The following is a 17,470-nucleotide window of genomic DNA, read 5'->3' as shown; positions in this document are numbered from 1 at the left end:
ACAGCTTCAGGTTCACTTTCGTTTTACACTTTTCGCTTCGTGGCGTCGCTTCGCTTTAATGGAATCGAAACTTAACGGTTGCTAGGCGCTGAAGAAACGTCAAGTAAACGTTAAAAGTAAAGTAACATTCGTAAGACGCGACGTCAGCCGATGCAGCTGCAGCCTGTGAGTTCATCCACAATGTAGTGTCTCAGCTGCAAACATCACACCCTCAGTCTCTCATTCTCATATCAGGGGGCATATTCAACCATGCTTACCTGTCTGCCACTCTCTCTACATTCTGCCAGTATGTTGACTGCCACATCAGAGACAATAAAACTTTGGACTTGCGCACTTAAATGCAACAACAAAGACGGATAAAGCTCTGCACCCTGCCCCCTGCTGGGCCGCTGACATTACAACCTGGTGAGACTGCAGTCCATTTACGGTATACCTATGGTGAAGAAACAACCCCCCACCGCAAGGTTTGTGAAGAAGTGGTCTCAGGAGGCAGCTGAGGCGCTGCAGGGCTGCTTTGACACCCCCTGCTGGGAAGTGCTGTGCGGCCACACAGAGAGGATATTGACACTTTGACCTGATTCGTAACAGACGATATAAACTTCTGTGTAGACAATACTGTGCCCACCAGGAAGGTACAGTGTTTCTCAAATAACAAACCCTGGGTGACCCCTGAATTAAAAGCCCTGCTGATTGAAAAGAAGAGGGTTTTTTTGATCTGGGGACAAAAGGGAGCTGAGGAGGGTGTAGGAAGAGTTAAAAAAGAAAATCAGGGAAGGCAAGGCCAGCTTCAAGGCTAAGATGGAGGAGCAGCTACAACAGAACATCTCAGGTCACAGCAAAGGCACTGAGGCAGGCATTTATAAATGCAGCGTACGCATAAAAGAAGGCGTATGCCACTTTCAAAGCAAACTTTGGGATTTCTTTTGTGCGTACGCTGCGTTTATAAATGAGGCCCCAGGTGAGAAGTGAGCTGAGAAAGATCAGGACGAGAAAGGCCGCAAGCCCTGATGGCATCAGCTCCAGACTCCTGAAGGACTGTGCAGACCAGCTCTGTCAGGTGTTTCTCTAATTTTTATTATTTTCGTACAGGCTTATGGGGGCATAAGAGGATGGGTTGACAGATGTGAGATTTAATATGTCTTGCAAGCTACTGGATGCCTAAATGTCCTTCAGGATCAATAAGGTCAGTCTGTATGTCTCTGTTTGTGTCCCTCTGTGTCTGTCTGTCTGCACATCTTCAGTCTGGAGAGGGTCCCAACTCATTAAGCCCACCTCCTCCATGTTATCAGATGGGACATGAGTCAAACTATAAAATCATGATGGAACAGGAGAATTTGGAGAAGAAAATGGAGTTAGAAAATCTTCACTTTATTGGAATTGTTGGCACTTCATTCGACAAAATGCTTCAGGTGTACTCATCGCATCTGCATGATTTTTGCTGGTATTTTCTCTTGATGCTCATAAGAACACAGGAGAAGACACCGTGCCACTGATTCATCTCAGCCAGTGATTGAATCCCTAAGATGCAGAAGCCAGCCTTTAAATCACATCTGAGGAGACAAATCCAGCGGTGAGTCGTAACGCATTACACTTACTCAGTTACATGTACTTAAGTCATTTTTTCAAACATTTTTACTTGTAAGAGTACTTGTTTTGTAAAATACTTTTTACTTTTACTCGAGTAAATTTCTACTTCTACTCCGTTACATTGGGCTACACACATCTTATCTCTACACAAGATCTTATCTCAAATCAGCCCCCTGTGCCTCCATGACGGCACAGGGGGCTGATTTGCAGAAGCCGAAGAAGTCCAAAGAAAAGACTAGAAGGAGTATTCTTAAAAAGGTCCCTAAGGTTGAAGAGATGAACGCAATGACCAAAAGTGAGCTGAAGCTAAAGCCTTTAAACAAAAGTAGTTATATTAAAACTAAGGTTGAAGAGAACCAAGAGATGTTCGATTGGTGCGCGGTAGCTAAGAGGTTTAATAATCCTAAAGAGGACACAGCAAAGAATGACAGGATGAATTATTCTGACGTCAGAGCACAGACAGACCAACTCACCAATAAGCAGCAGGAGGAAGGTCTGAAGAAAGATGTAGAAACTGAAGAAGAAAAACTGCACTCCAAAATTAAGGCTCTTGAACTTAAAATTAAAGAAGAGGACAGCGTTCTTTCCCCGCGCCAGAAGAATGTGAACGCATGGCCCTCAAAAGCAAAAAATGGTAACTTCCAGAGGGAACATGAGGCTGCTATCTCCCACTTGCAGCAGGAAGCAGGAAAACTGCACCGGTTGACTCAGGAAAACCAAGAACTGGCCTCTTTGAACAAAAGGCTGCAGAGTGAACTTCAGGCTACCGTTAATGAGTCCAAGCTTGCACTAAAACACTTTCAGGAAGAAAGAGATGGTTTCAGCAGAAATGAGGATCTTCTAAAAGCTCAAGTGGATGATCTGAAGAAGTCTATGAAAGAGCTGAAACAGTCCAATGCAAAACTCAGTACAACAAATACTGGGCTTGAAGAGAAAACCAAGATGCTGTCTAAGCTCGTCAATGACTTTGAGGAGTCTAAAAAACATGATCTTGACATTATTTGCTCTGACATTGAGACGCTAGAAGACCGCCTCCTTGAGGCGGAGGAGCAAGGTATGATGAAGGACAAGGCAATTGAATCCATGGGCTTCAGTATTCAGGCTCTTAAAACTGAAACTGAAGGTAAGTACAACATTGTTTCCTCACTCGAGAGGGAAGTGAAGCAATGGGCCTCAGACCTCACAGAGGAAAAAGCAAAAAACTGTTCACTCCAGAGGGAACATGAGGCTGCTGTCTCCCAGCGGCAGCAACAAGCAGAAAAACTGCACCTGTTAACTCAGGAAAAACAAAAACTGCTTTCTAAGATCCAAAGTCAACAAGAAGAATCAGCGAGATTCAAGAGAGACCATCATCAGAACTCAGCTGAAATGAAGGAACTGAAAGACCGCCTCATTGAGCAGCAGGAGAAAATTCGTGAGAAATGCCACGAAATAGAATCCCTGCGCCTCGATATTCAGACCCTTCAAAGTGAATTTGAAGAAAAGAGCAAGATAGACCATGAAGCTGCTGTCTTCCAGCAGCAGCAGCATGAATCAGAACAACTAAACTGCCTGACTCAGGAAAACCAAGAATTGGCTTCTGAGATCATGGGGCTGAAGGGTAAACTTCATGCTACCATTAATAAGTACAAGCTTGCTCGAAAACACTTTAAGGAAGAAAGAGACGGTTGCAGCAGAAATGAGGCTCTTCTGGAAGCTCAAGTGGCGGATTTGACGAAGTCACACAATGAGCTGAAGCAGTCCAATGCAAAGCTTGAAAACCAACTCAGTGAAACGAACACTGAGCTTAAGAAGAATGAGACTATGATCCAGCAGCTTAAGAGGAATCTGAGGGTTTTCCAAAGTCAACAAGAAGAATCAGCAACGAGTGACCGTCATCAGAACTCTGCTGAAATTAAGGAACTGAAAGACCGCCTCACTGGGCAGCAGGAGAAAACTCTAGAGAAATGCCACGAAATAGAATCCCTGCACCTCGATATTCAGACCCTTCAAAGTGAAATTAAAGGCAAAAATAAGATAGACCATGAGGCTGCTGTCTCCCAGCAGCAGCATGAATCAGAAGAACTGAATCGCCTGATTCAGGAAAACCAAGGAATGGCTTCTAAGATCAAAAGGCTCATGCATGACATGCAGACCTTAAGGATGGAGAATGCACATATTAGGTCTAAATTTGATTCTACTACAAGAGCTGATTCAATTGCCTCTGCTGCTGAAAAAGAAAGTTCCATGTGTGACATGTATCGGGCTGAGCTACTAGAAGCTTATTACAAGCGGAAAGCGGAAAGTCAGAAATTAGCTGTGGCTCTCCAGACAGCTCAGGAAACCTTCTGCATGTATCAGAGACAACACCTGAAAGAGTCCGACATTAGGATTAAACAAGTCAGTGACGCTGAAATCAGGCTCGAACAGCAGAGAGTTGCTCTGCACCAAAGCAGAAAGGATCTACACCAAATGCAAGAGGAATACATAGCTCTAGGGAAGAAGCACAATGACTTTCAGTCTGTGCATCGCGAGCTAATGCAAGATCACTTTGCCCTCAAGCTCAAATATGAGAGGCTGAGCTGTACAAAAGGTGAACCTAGCCCTCCGAAACACACAATGACTCATCCCTAAAGATCCTCAATCATCCAGTCAGATGCTTTAAATCCTTAAACACAATATTTAGCATAACTGACACAACATAACCCAAGTTAATTTGATCCCAATCCAAATTTCATGTGCTAGCCACTGCACGGTGGTATTGTCACCCCATAGCAGTGTGGGTTGACTCCGGGATGCTCCGGTTTCCTCCCACAATCCAAATACATGCAATTTAGGTTAATTTGCTACTCTAAATTGCCTGTATGTAAAAATTTGAATAAAAATAAATCTGAAAAAATAATAATAAAATCATAATAAAAAAAAAATGTCATGACTCTTATTAGACAAAGTGGTTTATACTTAAAGTGCAGTAAGAACATTGTAAAAGCTAGAAAGATGTTGATGGACTGTTTCCGAGGTCAAGAATAAACTTTGAAGTTTGACTTTCTCAAAAGTAGTTTTATTGTTAATTATTCTCTTTTACTTTTATATAAATTGACTAATGACCTTTAAGTATTTTTAAATTTGTTGTCTAGAGCATTAACGTGTAACAATATTTTGACTGAGGGCTACAGAGAATGTACCAGATTTAGCAAACATTTCCATAACAAAGTTGAGTTTTATCTTTCAGAGTGACAATGTTATAAACATATAAACATCCTGATAAAAAAAACCCCAATATATTACAACAGGCAAGGATATTAGTGGTGGAGAAGTATGGATAAAAATGGAAGTACTCAAGTGAAGTAAAAGTACTAAAGTAAATAAACTTATTGACATCCCAGCACGGGTCATATCTAAAAACATCCTAATCAGACAGTCTGTATGTAGTCTACTCACTGTAGACGACGTCCCTCACAGTGAGAAGCTTGCAGAAACCACATCACTCCAGGGTTTACTCAGCATGTAACGGCTACGGCTATCTTAGAGAAGAGGAGGCAAACGATTTATCTTACAGAATTTAGTCTGTTCTAGTAAGTACTCACCTCAGAGAAAACATCTCTGTCACGTCAACAGCTTCAGGTTCACTTTGTTTCACACTTTTTGTTTCGTGCTGTCGCTTCGCTGATGGTCTGGTTTGCTTTCTTAGGTCATATAGAGTAATCAGAATTAATTTCAGTCCATTTCATGACCAGTGAAAAACTCCTCACAGGAGCTTTAATGCAGCTCTAACATTGATCCAAAAACATCACATATAATAGTAAAACACTGAGGGACATTCTTTCTGCACAATGGGTACTTTTACTTTTGATACTTTAAGCTGATACGACTGATCAGGCTCTTGAACAGTTTTATACAAGTTCAAGTTTGTCATCTCACCTGTAGTGATACTGTAGAAAGAAATCTCAATGATGCAATTTATAATTAGTGGCTTAACTGTGCTTTTGTCTGGCAATTGTTTCAATAAAATTAAATATGTTCTGTTTTTGCCATAATATTTGTAGATTTTAAATCTTGAAGGCTGAATTAAATTTACCAGCCAGACACACAATCAAAACTTCATATAAGAAATTTATTTTCCTTGTAATTCAGAATCAGAATCAAGTTTATCGCTAAGTAGGTTTACACATACAAGGCATTTGAAGTAGAATAAAAATAAGTTCACTGACAGTTGGAGTACTACTGTTAAATAGCTTTTTACTTAAGTAGAATAACTTAAGACTTCTGCTTTCTCAATTTTCCATCATTTCTAAGATCCAATCTGTTTTGTTTGTCCTTAATGATTCATTTCATGTTTTGGGTTTATAGTTTTTATTATTAGTATGTGTTTTACTTTGTTGTACATATGTTTATGTGCTGTTGCTATTTATAGAGATATAATCTCAGCAATGCACTTTTCCAGTTAATAAAAGTTATTTTGAAGCAGGAGTCGCTTATGGATGAACAATTTGGACCTATGACTTAGCAGACGTGTTGGTGAGAGCCTGCGGTGAGTTAGAGGGGAAAAAAACTCATGACCTCTGTCTGTAGAGCATCTAGGAGGCATCAAAAATCTGGTGGTTGCTTCATCAGAAAACAGCATATTGTCCTGGCAATGTTTTTGGAGGAAGAAAAGTTGTTAAAATGACTTGAAACAGGTTTAAAAGGTGATGAAATCATATTCTCTTACAGAGAAAAATAATTCATTTTCAGTCATTTACAGTCCTTTGCTCTGAGGTAGAGCCTGATAGTACGATGCAAAAATGGCTCTCCACATCTGTTTGAGCAGTTGGAGAAGTTTGGAAATCCACATGAATGAAGACGGAAGAGCTGCAGAGAGAGAACATTTGTTTTCACTAATGTATTGTACTGCAACAAGTCATGTGATGAAACTGAGGTACAATGAAAATTTAAGCCAACCTGGATCCAACCGTAGAAAAAGCATGTAGAGAAGAACAGCAGCCAGAAAGACTCTCCGGAGAGGGAATGAGCCAGAGGCAGTCACGAAGAGTTTTCTGTACAAAAACCGGACAATGGCTTCAAGTTTATGGATGACAGGTCCTGTAGAAGACAAACACGATCAGAAAGCACACATTTTTTGTACTTTTATGATTTATTATAGTGCATTTCACAAGGGCCAAACTTAAATGTCAAACCTTGAGTTGAGACAGAATTTGCAGCAGTCTCAGAGTCTGAACTGATTCTGGGATTTAGAATTGGTTCTTCAATCTGTTGATCTTTTTCCTCTAAGACTTCCAGCGCTGCCTGCCTCTGGTCCTCTGTGAACGCTATGCTTCCAACTTCACCGTCGATCAGCTCCAGAGCCTCGTCTCTGTGGCCGAGAGGCACGAGGACATGCAGCAGGTACAGCTCCGCCACTGTCCCGAACCCCGTCACTCTGCTGTTGGTCAAGCAGCTTAACCAAACTCTGGCTGCTTCCTGCATCACGGCTGGCTCTTCTACCTTAGAGTAAAGAAGAATGCTGCAAAAAAGCAAGATAATATAATGATCAACTATTACAGAGTTTAATCTGTAATTCATGTGCATAAAACATCAGAAAGTAGCACATCATAATATTTTTTAACTGATTGCTGTTTTTATATATTTTCCTAAATCTAAATATATTCAATTTATAATGCTATAAAACAGATAGAATAGGCCAAACTTAATTTTAAGATGCTGGAACAGGAGAATTTGAAAAAGAACATTTTGAGTTAGAGTTAGAAAATCTTCACTTATTGGCACTTCATTCGACAAAATGTTTCAGGTGTACTCACCACATCTGCATGATTTTTGCTGGTATTTTCTCTTGATGTTCATACTGCTGAAGGACCCAGGAGAAGACACCATGCCACTGATTCAGCTCAGCCAGTGCTTGAATCCCTAAGATGCAGAAGCCAGCCTTTAACTCTCCACATCTGATGAGACAAACCACAGAAACACACAGTGAAGTTACACATTCAGGCTGCAGAGGAACATTAAACTGATAAAACAAAGTGCATTTAGACGTGCACCTGCTGTCCTCTTGGTCCATGTTGGCGAGACACTCCAGGCCTCTTTCACATGTGTGAAAAGCTGCCTGGAAATCAATGTGGACCATCATTTGCTCTGCAGCAGAGTCCAACATGTTAGTAATCTGTGTTAAAGGAGGCGTTAGCGAAGGGCTACAGACTGAGTCCAAGTTGCGAGCCGAATTCAGGCTGGTTGCACAGCTGCTCATGACTATGTATCTATTTAAGATCGATAAAACAAAATACAAACTATTATCAACGCAACGAGAAAGGCGTTAATTTTAAGCTGGACGCCAAATAAACCTGTTTAGAGGTCTTAATTGCACACTTCTATGTTGTTTACCATCCATAATCCTTCTAACTTCCGGGTTTGAAATCGCTAGCCAATCAGATGTCACGCTCTTCAGATTGACAAAAGCAGCCAATCATCTGTCCGCTTCTTCAGAGACGCGTCATCGGTTTTTTCCAACTGTAAACACGTGCACTGAGCGGAGTGTGTCCCTGACTATATACAGAGGAAATTTCAGCAGCTAAACTACTTTATTGTAAGTCAACGCTTATTTTTTTTATATGCGGAATAATGCTAACACTCTATGGTTAATAAGCTAACAATACCAGCTAGCTTTGAAGTGTATTCTTTAAAGCGAAGTGTTATATATATATATAGCAATTTGATAGCTAACAAGCTAGCCAACTGTTTACTTAGCTTGCTAAGGTATAACTTGGTCATAAAGCTAATAAGTGTAATTACTGTATATTTGTAATATCCGATCTAGTAGTATAACTACCTCGACATATTGAAAACTAACTATTAAAAAAAATCTTACCTCGTTTGTAGCCACCAGGCCCCCTTGCTTACGATAACTAAATGCTACTATTTCAGGCCTATTTTGTGTTAAATCTTTCCCCAAAAATACAGATAATAATTACTACTTGTATTACAAGTTGAGCCGTGTGTAATAGTTTTCTAAGAAAGTTGTATTAAGATAAAATATACTGATATAGATTGCAATAGTTTGGTCCTGCTATCTGTCGACAAAAATGATTGGATATTAATGTGAAAGCCAGTCAGTTTGACTAATGTGTTTGTGTTCCTCCAGATCATCCTTGAAATGGCAAAAAGCCTCAGGAGCAAATGGAAGAGGAAGATGCGTGCAGAGAAGAGGAAGAAAAATGCCCCAAAGGAGCTGGCTCGTCTGAAACAAGCTTTGAGTCTGGATAAGAAAGGAGAAGCTGTCATGGCCGATGTGCAGGAGATTGCCACTGTGGTGCCAGCTGCCAAGATCAAGAAGCAGTCTGATTTGGAGATGGCAGAAGGTGAGGGTGATGGTAAGTGAGAGAAGGATTAAGTTCACAGGGATTTAATGGCATTTATATTTGTACCGTCTAGGCTTTTAAGTGCCAGGATTGTTTAGACGAAAATGTCATTTTCAGCTGCTGCTAAAAGTGTATTTAAAGTATGAATACTAGTATTAACAATGTATTTTCCTTATGCTTTTGGAAAACAATGCAAAGTGTACAAATTAACAATTGAAAATGTTAATTTATTGTTATTTTGTTGCTTAGTAAATGTTTCTCTTTCGTGTTACAGATGGCAAGATGGACATGGACAGCAAGCGCAACAAGAAGACTCTGCTGGATGAAAATGGCCAGTACCCTGCATGGATGAGCCAACGGCAGGCCAAGAAACTGAAAGGCAAACGGGTGGCAAAGAAAAGTGGACAGGGCAAGAAGAAGAAGGGGATCTCCTGGTGAGCAGGAGGAAAAACAAAAGAACTTGTTGCCTTAAAGACTTAAGACGCAGAAACACAGGATCATGTCATCAAGTATTCTTTTATACATGATAACTGTGACAGTTCTGCTATTAATCTCACTCTGTTAAGTGGATTACCAGGTTCATTGTTGTGCCACAGAGGCTGTAGATATTGCAAAGTAACTCGCTGCAGGAACATGTTTGTTCTTTGGAACAGCGGCTTCATATTGTGTAAGAAAAATTTGAAGAAAGTAAGACTTGTGCAACAGACGTCTCGCTTTTAGCGTGTCTTAGTACATCAAAGAAAAGCAGGTGGTTGTCATGTGTTCTCTACTACAATTCAATCTTTTTGTCAGACTGTTTTTGCAAGTCATTCCACACTTTTCTTCCCTCTTTCCAGTTCTCGCTCTGATGTCAAAATCTCTAAATGCATTGATTATTTGATTTATTGATATCACTGAATACACTGCTATAGAAGATGTATTTTAAGTGTTGGTAGATGAATCACCTGACTTAATAAACAATAATTGAAATAACAGTTTTGTTTGAATTTTCTTGGCCCACTTTGCTTTGAATTAATCATTTAGAGAGAAAAATAATGTGTAATAAAGACAATATGATCAATGTCGGTAACATTTTAAACAATAATGGCCATAATGTAACTGAGACTTATAAATAGTCTAAAAGTTTTTGGCATACAGACAGCAAATAGAAGTTTCCCAGTAGAACATTTTATTATCTCCGACCAGATCTCTGAAGACACATGATGTTGTTGCTCGTATGGGTTTGACAATAAAAAGTAAATGTCATTACAAGTCATTTTGGTAAAAGTTTGCTGTGATTTGTGCTATAAATACAGTGCAAGGAACCCCCTGAAGGTGCCGTTCAGTCCTTCAGCTGAACATAAGCGGCCGGGAACAGGCCGATGCGTCCACGACACTGTCCCTTCCACCAACCCTCGTCAATCATCTCGATGTTGGTGATGATGTCATCAGGGTTGAAGGAGATCTCATCATCAGCCTCTGTGGAGAAAGAGACAAGAGGATTTGTCCTCATAAATGTTGAGGGATGGTTATTAAACGTCAGGAAAGATTTGAAAAAGAGTCTCACCTCCTTCATAGTCGTAAAGTGCTACAGCCTCCAGGCCACACGTCAGGTCTTCATAGTCGTCATCTGTCACTGTAAAATATAGCATTAAAACGAATAATAGTTCATACGCAAAGGATTAGAGATTTGACAGACACAAACCTGTCGGCGCAGGAGGTGGTTCAGCAAGTTCCTCATACTCTCCTCCATCGACGTCCTCCTCCACATCTGCCGATCTGATAGGGAGCGGCGGAGCATCCTGGTCCTCATCCAGGAAGTCGTCGGCTCGTGGAGGCAAATCTGGGGGCTCTTCGTACTCTGGTTCCTCCTGGGAACATCCTTCGTACTCTGGTTCCTCCTGGGAACATCACAGAACATCTTAATTTCGCAAAGTCAAATCCTGGAATTGATATTAGAAAATTCAGACCCAGATGTTCAGCGAAAAATATTGAATCCCTTTAAGAAAATACAATTTATTCTACCTGAATAAATATTGCCACAACTGAAGAAACAAGTTATAAATCATTAATGTGCATTTTTCATCCAAGAATAAATAGAGAGTGTTGAAGAGTGTTTTTAACCACCTCTTGGGTTTTTAATCTTGGTTTTGTTGGCTTATTAGTTTGATAATGTTGAATGTCGGGTAATAAGAAAACAGATGCTCTTCGAATCAATCCTAATGGTAATACACAAGGGGTCAAAAACAGGACCTCTCTTACCTGTGGTTCTGGCTCGGGCATTTCTTCTATCTCTGGCATGTACTCGTGTGTCTCTAGTTCTGGCATGGTGGACTCTGTAGCCACATTTGGAACAGGTGGTGGAGGAATTTCCTCCTCTCTTCTGCTCTCCTCCTGTAGAAAACGAAAAAAATCTATATGACACAAATTGAACCACGCTTGATTTTGACATTTGAACATGTTTAACAGTGCAGTGTATGTGTTACCTCCTGTCTGCGTTTGGCTGCCTCTCGCTCTCTGCTCTCTCTGGCTTGTCTCCTCGCTCTCTCTTCCTCTGCTTTCTTCTTGCTCTCTTCGTCTGAAGCCTTGGCCATGTTCTCGAACCGTGCCTTCAGTTTTCCTGCTCCTGCACTTGCTGAATAATCCAGAGAAATGTATGCAAACGCAATGATAAGAAAGATGGCGCAAGCAGTTTGATTCTAGTAGGAGACAAAAAAATACAAACTTACAGGCCTCAAGCGGTTGTGTCTTTTCATAAGCAGAGGAAGGGGAGTCGATGTCTGAGAAGCCGGCTGCACTCTAAAACAGAAAACAGAAAGGTTAAAGGGCCTGTTCGCTGATTCTCAGCCTCAGCACTATCATGCTATTATGGGGAGCTAATGCCATTATGGTAGGAAGAAATTCAATTTAGCTCTGTGCCTTTGGAGGACGCTATCCGCTTGTCCAACGGGCCCTGGAAAACCTCCACCAGACTATGTAAAACGCATAATCTGGCGGAGGACAGGGAGCTTGCTAAACTACACTTCCTCAATCTAGGACGCCCGCCTCTGATGTCATGTCTCGTTCAAAATCGTCAGGTTTGAAATGTAGACTGCAGACCTGAAGATTTTTAAAACGATCCACCGGTATATTCTCGTAATATTTCAGATTCTGCACCGCTCTGAGCCGTAGCCTGCAGCGAAGCGGTAGTATTTCACTCCAGCGTCTCTCGCTGGGCCGTTCCTTTTAGAGGGAGGGGCGCAATGCACGCTGGGTGTTGTAGGAATGTAGAACGGGCGAAACCACGAGCTGTTTGTATAACAATTCCAAATATTTTTGCTTCTATCGATTACAGAGAACACCAGCTTTGACTGACAGTGACTTTTTCCAGGGGAGTACTGCTCCTTTAAGGTCAAAGGTTAAGAAAGGCAGGAAAGATCAGTCATACAACAAAGCCTTAATTTCTTGGATTTCATGTGTAACAGTTAGTTGAAAGAGGGGGCTAGAACCGGCACAACAAAACAAAAAAGAACTGATATTAATACTAATAATGTAGCATCAACCCATTAACATAACAGTCAGGCTATGGGAACATTTAAAAGGGATTTTATACCATTTGGTTACATTTACTTTAATCAATGAATCAGAGAAATACCTCCAGATCAATGAAAACATAGAAAAGTTGCAGCTCTAATACTGACCTTATCCATGCGGTCTGCTTGTACTCCATAACGACCTCCAAAACCTGCTGAATAATCTAACAAAAGAGATAAATCTAATCAATCTAATGCACTATGCCATGTTCAAATATACACGTGGTTGTTTCTTCACCTTTTTGTGACTGATGTTTCTCCGTCTCGCTCTTATAATCGTAGCCCAATGCAGCTTTGTCCACCTTCTCCTTCTCAACACCGTACTTCCCTCCGAATCCCTTTGAGTAATCTGAATAATAATCGTATAGCAGCAGAAAATCAGACGAAAAGATGTCAGAAGTGACAAATGCTACAACTTTAACTCACCTTTCTGAGACTGGTGCTTCTCTGTTTCTCCTTTATAGTCGTACCCTAAAGCAGCTTTGTCCACCTTCTCCTTCTCAACACCGTACTTCCCTCCGAATCCCTTTGAGTAATCTGAATAATAATCGTATAGCAGCATAAAATCAGGCGAAAAGATGTCAGAAGTGACAAATGCTATAACTTTAACTCACCTTTCTGAGACTGGTGCTTCTCTGTTTCTCCCTTATAGTCGTACCCTAAAGCAGCTTTGTCCACCTTCTCCTTCTCCACACCGTACTTTCCTCCAAATCCCTTCGCGTAGTCTGGTGAAAATACAACGCTTAATAAAGCAAATGTCACGCACAGGCTGTACAAACTGACATTACCATACTAACACTTACCTTTTTGTGACTGGTGCTTCTCTGTCTGGCCTTTATAGTCGTACCCCATAGCAGCCTTGTCCACTTTTTCCTTCTCCACCCCGTACTTTCCACCAAATCCCTTTGAGTAATCTAAATATATATGGATTATAAAAAAGAGATAGTTCTGTTGGATATCAGCCTCCAAAAGTGTGAAGTCATTTTTGTAGCTTGATAGGTGACTTACCCTTCTGAGACGTGTGTTGCTGCACCTCTCCTTTGTACTCGAAGCCCATGGCCGACTGCACAGACAAGGAGATCACATTTAAGGTTCATACACTGCTTAAAGATATAATCTTGAAGATTTTCATGTACATAAATGTCTGTTAAGTCTCTATCTATCTCCGAATGAGGTAACACAATGGTGATTGAGCCTATGGCCCACTGATGAAAGCCTTTGCATTTGCAGTATATGGTATTATTATGGACTGGGTGTCTGTGGCGACCTTTGCGGAAAAAAATCACAAGCGGCGCCCAGTTAGTGACGCGTTTTCCATCAGCCAGCAGTGGTTGGTCTGCCAGAAAGGGCAGGCGGCTGTTCAACATGAGTCTGGTTCTGCTCGAGGTTTCTGCCTGTTAAGAGGAAACTTTTCCTTGCCAAAGTGCTTCTCATGGTGGATTCATGTTGGGTCTCTCTCTAGATAATATAACAAACAGTCGGTCTAGACCTGCTCTTTTTGTAAAGTGTTTCGAGATAACTCTGGTTATGATTTGGCGCTATGCAAATAAAATTTGATTGACTGATTTAATACTATGTCTGAACAAGCAAAGAAAAGATCGATGACTACAGATACAACTTCAAAATCAAGTGAAAATCCAAAGAAAAAGAAGCAAATTCGACCCTCAGATGAAGGCAAACAGTGTAAAAAGGAAAGCGACCGTCAGCGAGGAACCAACTGGAGCCAACCGAAGACGTCTGGTTATATAGGACATATGCACCCACGATCGCCTTTTATCGCCACAAGTATTTCATATTCAAAAAGTTTAACTAACAGACACAAGATGACTCGGCATTAAGACCCGGGTCAAATGACTCAGCAGTAGACCCGGGTAATTATCGCCTCGGCTCCAAACGGCATTGATAAGAACACAAAACCTGCAGTGCTCGATCATGGCCTCCATGCTGCTTACCAAAGAGTAGAGTATAAGTTCTTTGTGCGTCTATTGTTTACTAACACTGTCTCCGGCGCGTTTGTGATGTCAGACGGTGACGCAGCAGAAAAGAGGAGTATACTCCACTGGCAATGGGAAAAGAGACAATCGGTATTTATTAGTGGGTCTTCCCGGGTCTGAAAAACCCGCGTCAACACGCTAATCTTGGTGGGAAAGGGGTATCAGTGAAGTAATCAAATCTTTAAGAAGAGAGGGATTTACCAAAATAAGAGTTCTCACCTTATCAACACGGTCTTTCTGAACGCCAAATTTTCCTCCGAACCCTTTAGCCGCATCTTTCTGTGAAGAGTGCTGCTCGACTTGCGCCACATAGTCGTGCCCCAAAGCCGCCTGAAGGATAGAGATGCATTTATGAACAGCCCACAGCAGATGATTTATTGGAGATAACTAGGGATACATAAGAAGGTGTTTATCACAAAAACAACAAATTGTCAACCTTGTCCATTCTGTCCTTCTCCACGCCAAATTTCCCTCCATATCCGTACGACGCTTTTGGAGTGTGATCCTTCTGCTTCACCTGCTCGTGCTCCACAGCCACTTTGTTCCTGAGCTCTGCAACACTGACAGGCCAGACAGACATCAAACATACAGCCACTGAAATGGATACCAGTACAGTGAGTTTATTAGCATTCATGTTCACAGTTATAAGAATATAAGAAGAATGCACCATACATACATTTAGATCTATAATAAGTCATTAATAAGAGCTGCACTTTGGTTGCCAGGATTAAGAAATCTTTTTAGAAAGAACGCAGCTGTGAATGTTGGAAATCTGAAAGTGTGACTTAAAAGAAAGCGGTACCTAAATCTGTGTAGTTCTATTCTTACATCCAATGTTCCTTCATGAAACTATTTGTATCAAATCACAATGTTGGCAGTGAGAATCCAGAGCCGTTTAAATCTCTCTGTCAAAGTGTCATCATCATATATTACCCATATTAGGACAGACTTGCAGAGTAGCAGCTCCTGCTCTGCTCTCACTTCCTCTTCCTGTTGCTACACAGCACCCACTCTGACCTGCTTTTCTCTACATCTTCTGAAGAATTTCCAGACAAAAAGCTGTATATGTTTACCTGATGTGCTCTTTGCGGCCCGAGCCCTCGATGGTCTTTGCTCCCCACCTCTGCTCCTGCTCTGAAACGTCATTCTGAAAAAACAAAACAAATATTAAAAAGACAAGTTGACTGACAAAACAACCTTTCCAGCGCAGTGACAAATTCTCCAGAGAGTGTAGACTACCTCAAAGTCAGGGTCCGTCTCCCAGTCGTCCCCCTCTGCAGCCACCTTCATGCTCACATCGTGGCCCACGACAGACTTCCACATCTGGGGAAGAAAAACAGCATGAGCCACTCTGAAGACAATCTGTTTAATGATATAATTATGAATTCACAACTGCTAATATTTCAAACTGTTGTGCGTTTATTGTTATGACTAAAATACTGATGTGCAACCACAAGCTCTGACCACCATTTGCTGAAGTACCAAAAAGGAAGTAAAGTTATTTGCAGCATGAAGCTTCATTTCCCCATCGTGAAACACACTTTAGGGCATAATGTGAAAATAATACACGATACATAAAAAACAAATGTACTAAAATACTTATCAGAGTGACAATAACACATTTACAACTATTAGAAATGTTTTGTAAAACCTGCAAACAACAATTATTGAGGAAGGTAAACATCTATTTTTTCCATTTTGTCAAATTAATGTCACGTATTAAGTTTGACTACAATTTCAATAACAAGTGATATTTGTAGGATCATAATTGTGTTAGAAATATGTTACAAACTATTAATATACATTTTCAATATTGTAAATAAAGGTAAATATCACCTAAAACCATCTTAATTAATTTTCAAAGCACTTTATAATATATTTATAACCGTCAGTCTTGCTAATAGTATGATGCTAATGTTAGTACGACAGTTAGTTAATATTTTGCTAACGGTTTTCTGTACGAGTAGCTTAGACTTCGTCCGACAAGATTTACTTCCTTAATGTTTCTTTAAAGAGGAATTAAATAAGAACACATGGGTATGTTAATTTGCTAACTTTAAGTAAAAAAGTAACATTACCTTTAGTTGTCAACGAAATATATCCGTGTTTAAGGTGGATATTTCACCGACAAAGTGTTCTTGAAGGTCTTCACACAAGTTGTGACAGTTCGATGGACGATGGCTGAGTGAACGCGCATGTAGCGCTCGTGAACGCGCGTTTGTGCCAAAAAAAAGAAAGAAATAGAAATGGCGTAAATATGTCTTATTAAAAATTACGGAAAACTACTAAGTCGCACGGGAAATTGTGGTGGAATAAAAATAATTTAAAGTCTAAATATACAGTCTCTAAAGTGGAAGAAATGTTGCATTCAAGTGCATACGGAAATATGACAAGCCAGACAAAGTGTTGAAAATAGTAAACGGACAGTTAAAGAATACAGGAGCTGCTACCTTAGTTTCATGACTTGGCAATTATAAGCTTAAACGTGTACAGTTTCTAACTTCAATTATTTTTGTATGAGCAGAACATAAAGGTGGAACAGGTTACAGCTGTGATTTAGCCAGTTGTAGCGACATTACAACACTTGGGGGCAGACTCGCACAGATTACAATCAAGTCTACAGAGAGAAAAAACCTAACAGATTTATAAGCGGTGACTGAAGGACTACCGAGACTAAAAACCAAAATCAAATTGTGTTGTTGGTTTTGAGTTGCATTTTAGGAAGGCATTTAGTCAATGATAAAAGCTGTAAACATAATAGTTAGCACAATTCACACTCACTTTTGCCATGACATAAAAAACTTCCCCCATTTAGGAAAGCTATAAAAATGTAAATTAAAGACATTGAAAATTAGAATAAAGTCTTTTATTCAAAGTTTTAGAGTGATAGTGGGATCAAGTGTGTCAGAAAAAAAAACTGTTTATATCATTGTTCTTCCTGTAGAGAGAAGGATTCTAGTGTTTCCCAGACCAGCATTTAATTGTGTACTATCAAAACGTCAGAGTATGT

General features: G+C 40.4%; 3 protein-coding genes across 4 annotated transcripts; 1 reads left to right on the top strand and 2 right to left on the bottom strand.

Moving 5' to 3' along the window:
- Nucleotides 1–5,067: 5,067 nt before the first annotated feature.
- On the bottom strand, nucleotides 5,068–7,951 carry pex26 (peroxisomal biogenesis factor 26). The gene is made up of 5 exons (XM_069671314.1): nucleotides 7,602–7,951; nucleotides 7,365–7,505; nucleotides 6,744–7,069; nucleotides 6,508–6,648; nucleotides 5,068–6,417 (listed from the first exon to the last, which is right to left on the bottom strand). The coding sequence occupies exons 1-5, from the start codon at nucleotides 7,805–7,807 to the stop codon at nucleotides 6,305–6,307; spliced, it is 927 nt and encodes a 308-aa protein (XP_069527415.1). The 5' UTR covers nucleotides 7,808–7,951; the 3' UTR covers nucleotides 5,068–6,304.
- Nucleotides 7,952–8,053: 102 nt separating this feature from the next.
- llph (LLP homolog, long-term synaptic facilitation factor) lies at nucleotides 8,054–10,115 on the top strand. 2 transcript variants are annotated; one of them, XM_069671073.1, is made up of 3 exons: nucleotides 8,054–8,143; nucleotides 8,699–8,915; nucleotides 9,190–10,115. In XM_069671073.1, exons 2-3 carry the CDS (start codon nucleotides 8,711–8,713, stop codon nucleotides 9,351–9,353), a joined length of 369 nt encoding a protein of 122 aa, XP_069527174.1. In that variant the 5' UTR covers nucleotides 8,054–8,143; nucleotides 8,699–8,710; the 3' UTR covers nucleotides 9,354–10,115. The 2 variants fall into 2 exon arrangements, with proteins under 2 accessions (XP_069527174.1, XP_069527173.1); XM_069671072.1 differs by having other exon boundaries at nucleotides 8,699–8,927; nucleotides 9,190–10,111.
- On the bottom strand, nucleotides 10,063–16,640 carry hcls1 (hematopoietic cell-specific Lyn substrate 1). The gene is made up of 17 exons (XM_069671071.1): nucleotides 16,539–16,640; nucleotides 15,700–15,783; nucleotides 15,534–15,607; nucleotides 14,897–15,020; nucleotides 14,680–14,790; nucleotides 13,475–13,529; nucleotides 13,270–13,380; nucleotides 13,081–13,191; nucleotides 12,893–13,003; nucleotides 12,705–12,815; nucleotides 12,575–12,630; nucleotides 11,624–11,693; nucleotides 11,381–11,529; nucleotides 11,157–11,288; nucleotides 10,600–10,795; nucleotides 10,462–10,530; nucleotides 10,063–10,373 (listed from the first exon to the last, which is right to left on the bottom strand). Exons 2-17 carry the CDS (start codon nucleotides 15,781–15,783, stop codon nucleotides 10,237–10,239), a joined length of 1,701 nt encoding a protein of 566 aa, XP_069527172.1. The 5' UTR covers nucleotides 16,539–16,640; the 3' UTR covers nucleotides 10,063–10,236.
- Between the last annotated feature and the right edge of the window lie 830 nt (nucleotides 16,641–17,470).

The sequence above is a fragment of the Semicossyphus pulcher genome, unplaced genomic scaffold (genome assembly GCF_022749685.1).
Source record: "Semicossyphus pulcher isolate SPU_LCO1_2020_fin unplaced genomic scaffold, fSemPul1.0.p SCAF_20, whole genome shotgun sequence".
Taxonomy (NCBI): domain Eukaryota; kingdom Metazoa; phylum Chordata; class Actinopteri; order Labriformes; family Labridae; genus Semicossyphus; species Semicossyphus pulcher.
Note: the sequence above shows the minus strand (reverse complement) of the source record. Positions and strands in the feature narration are given on the sequence as shown.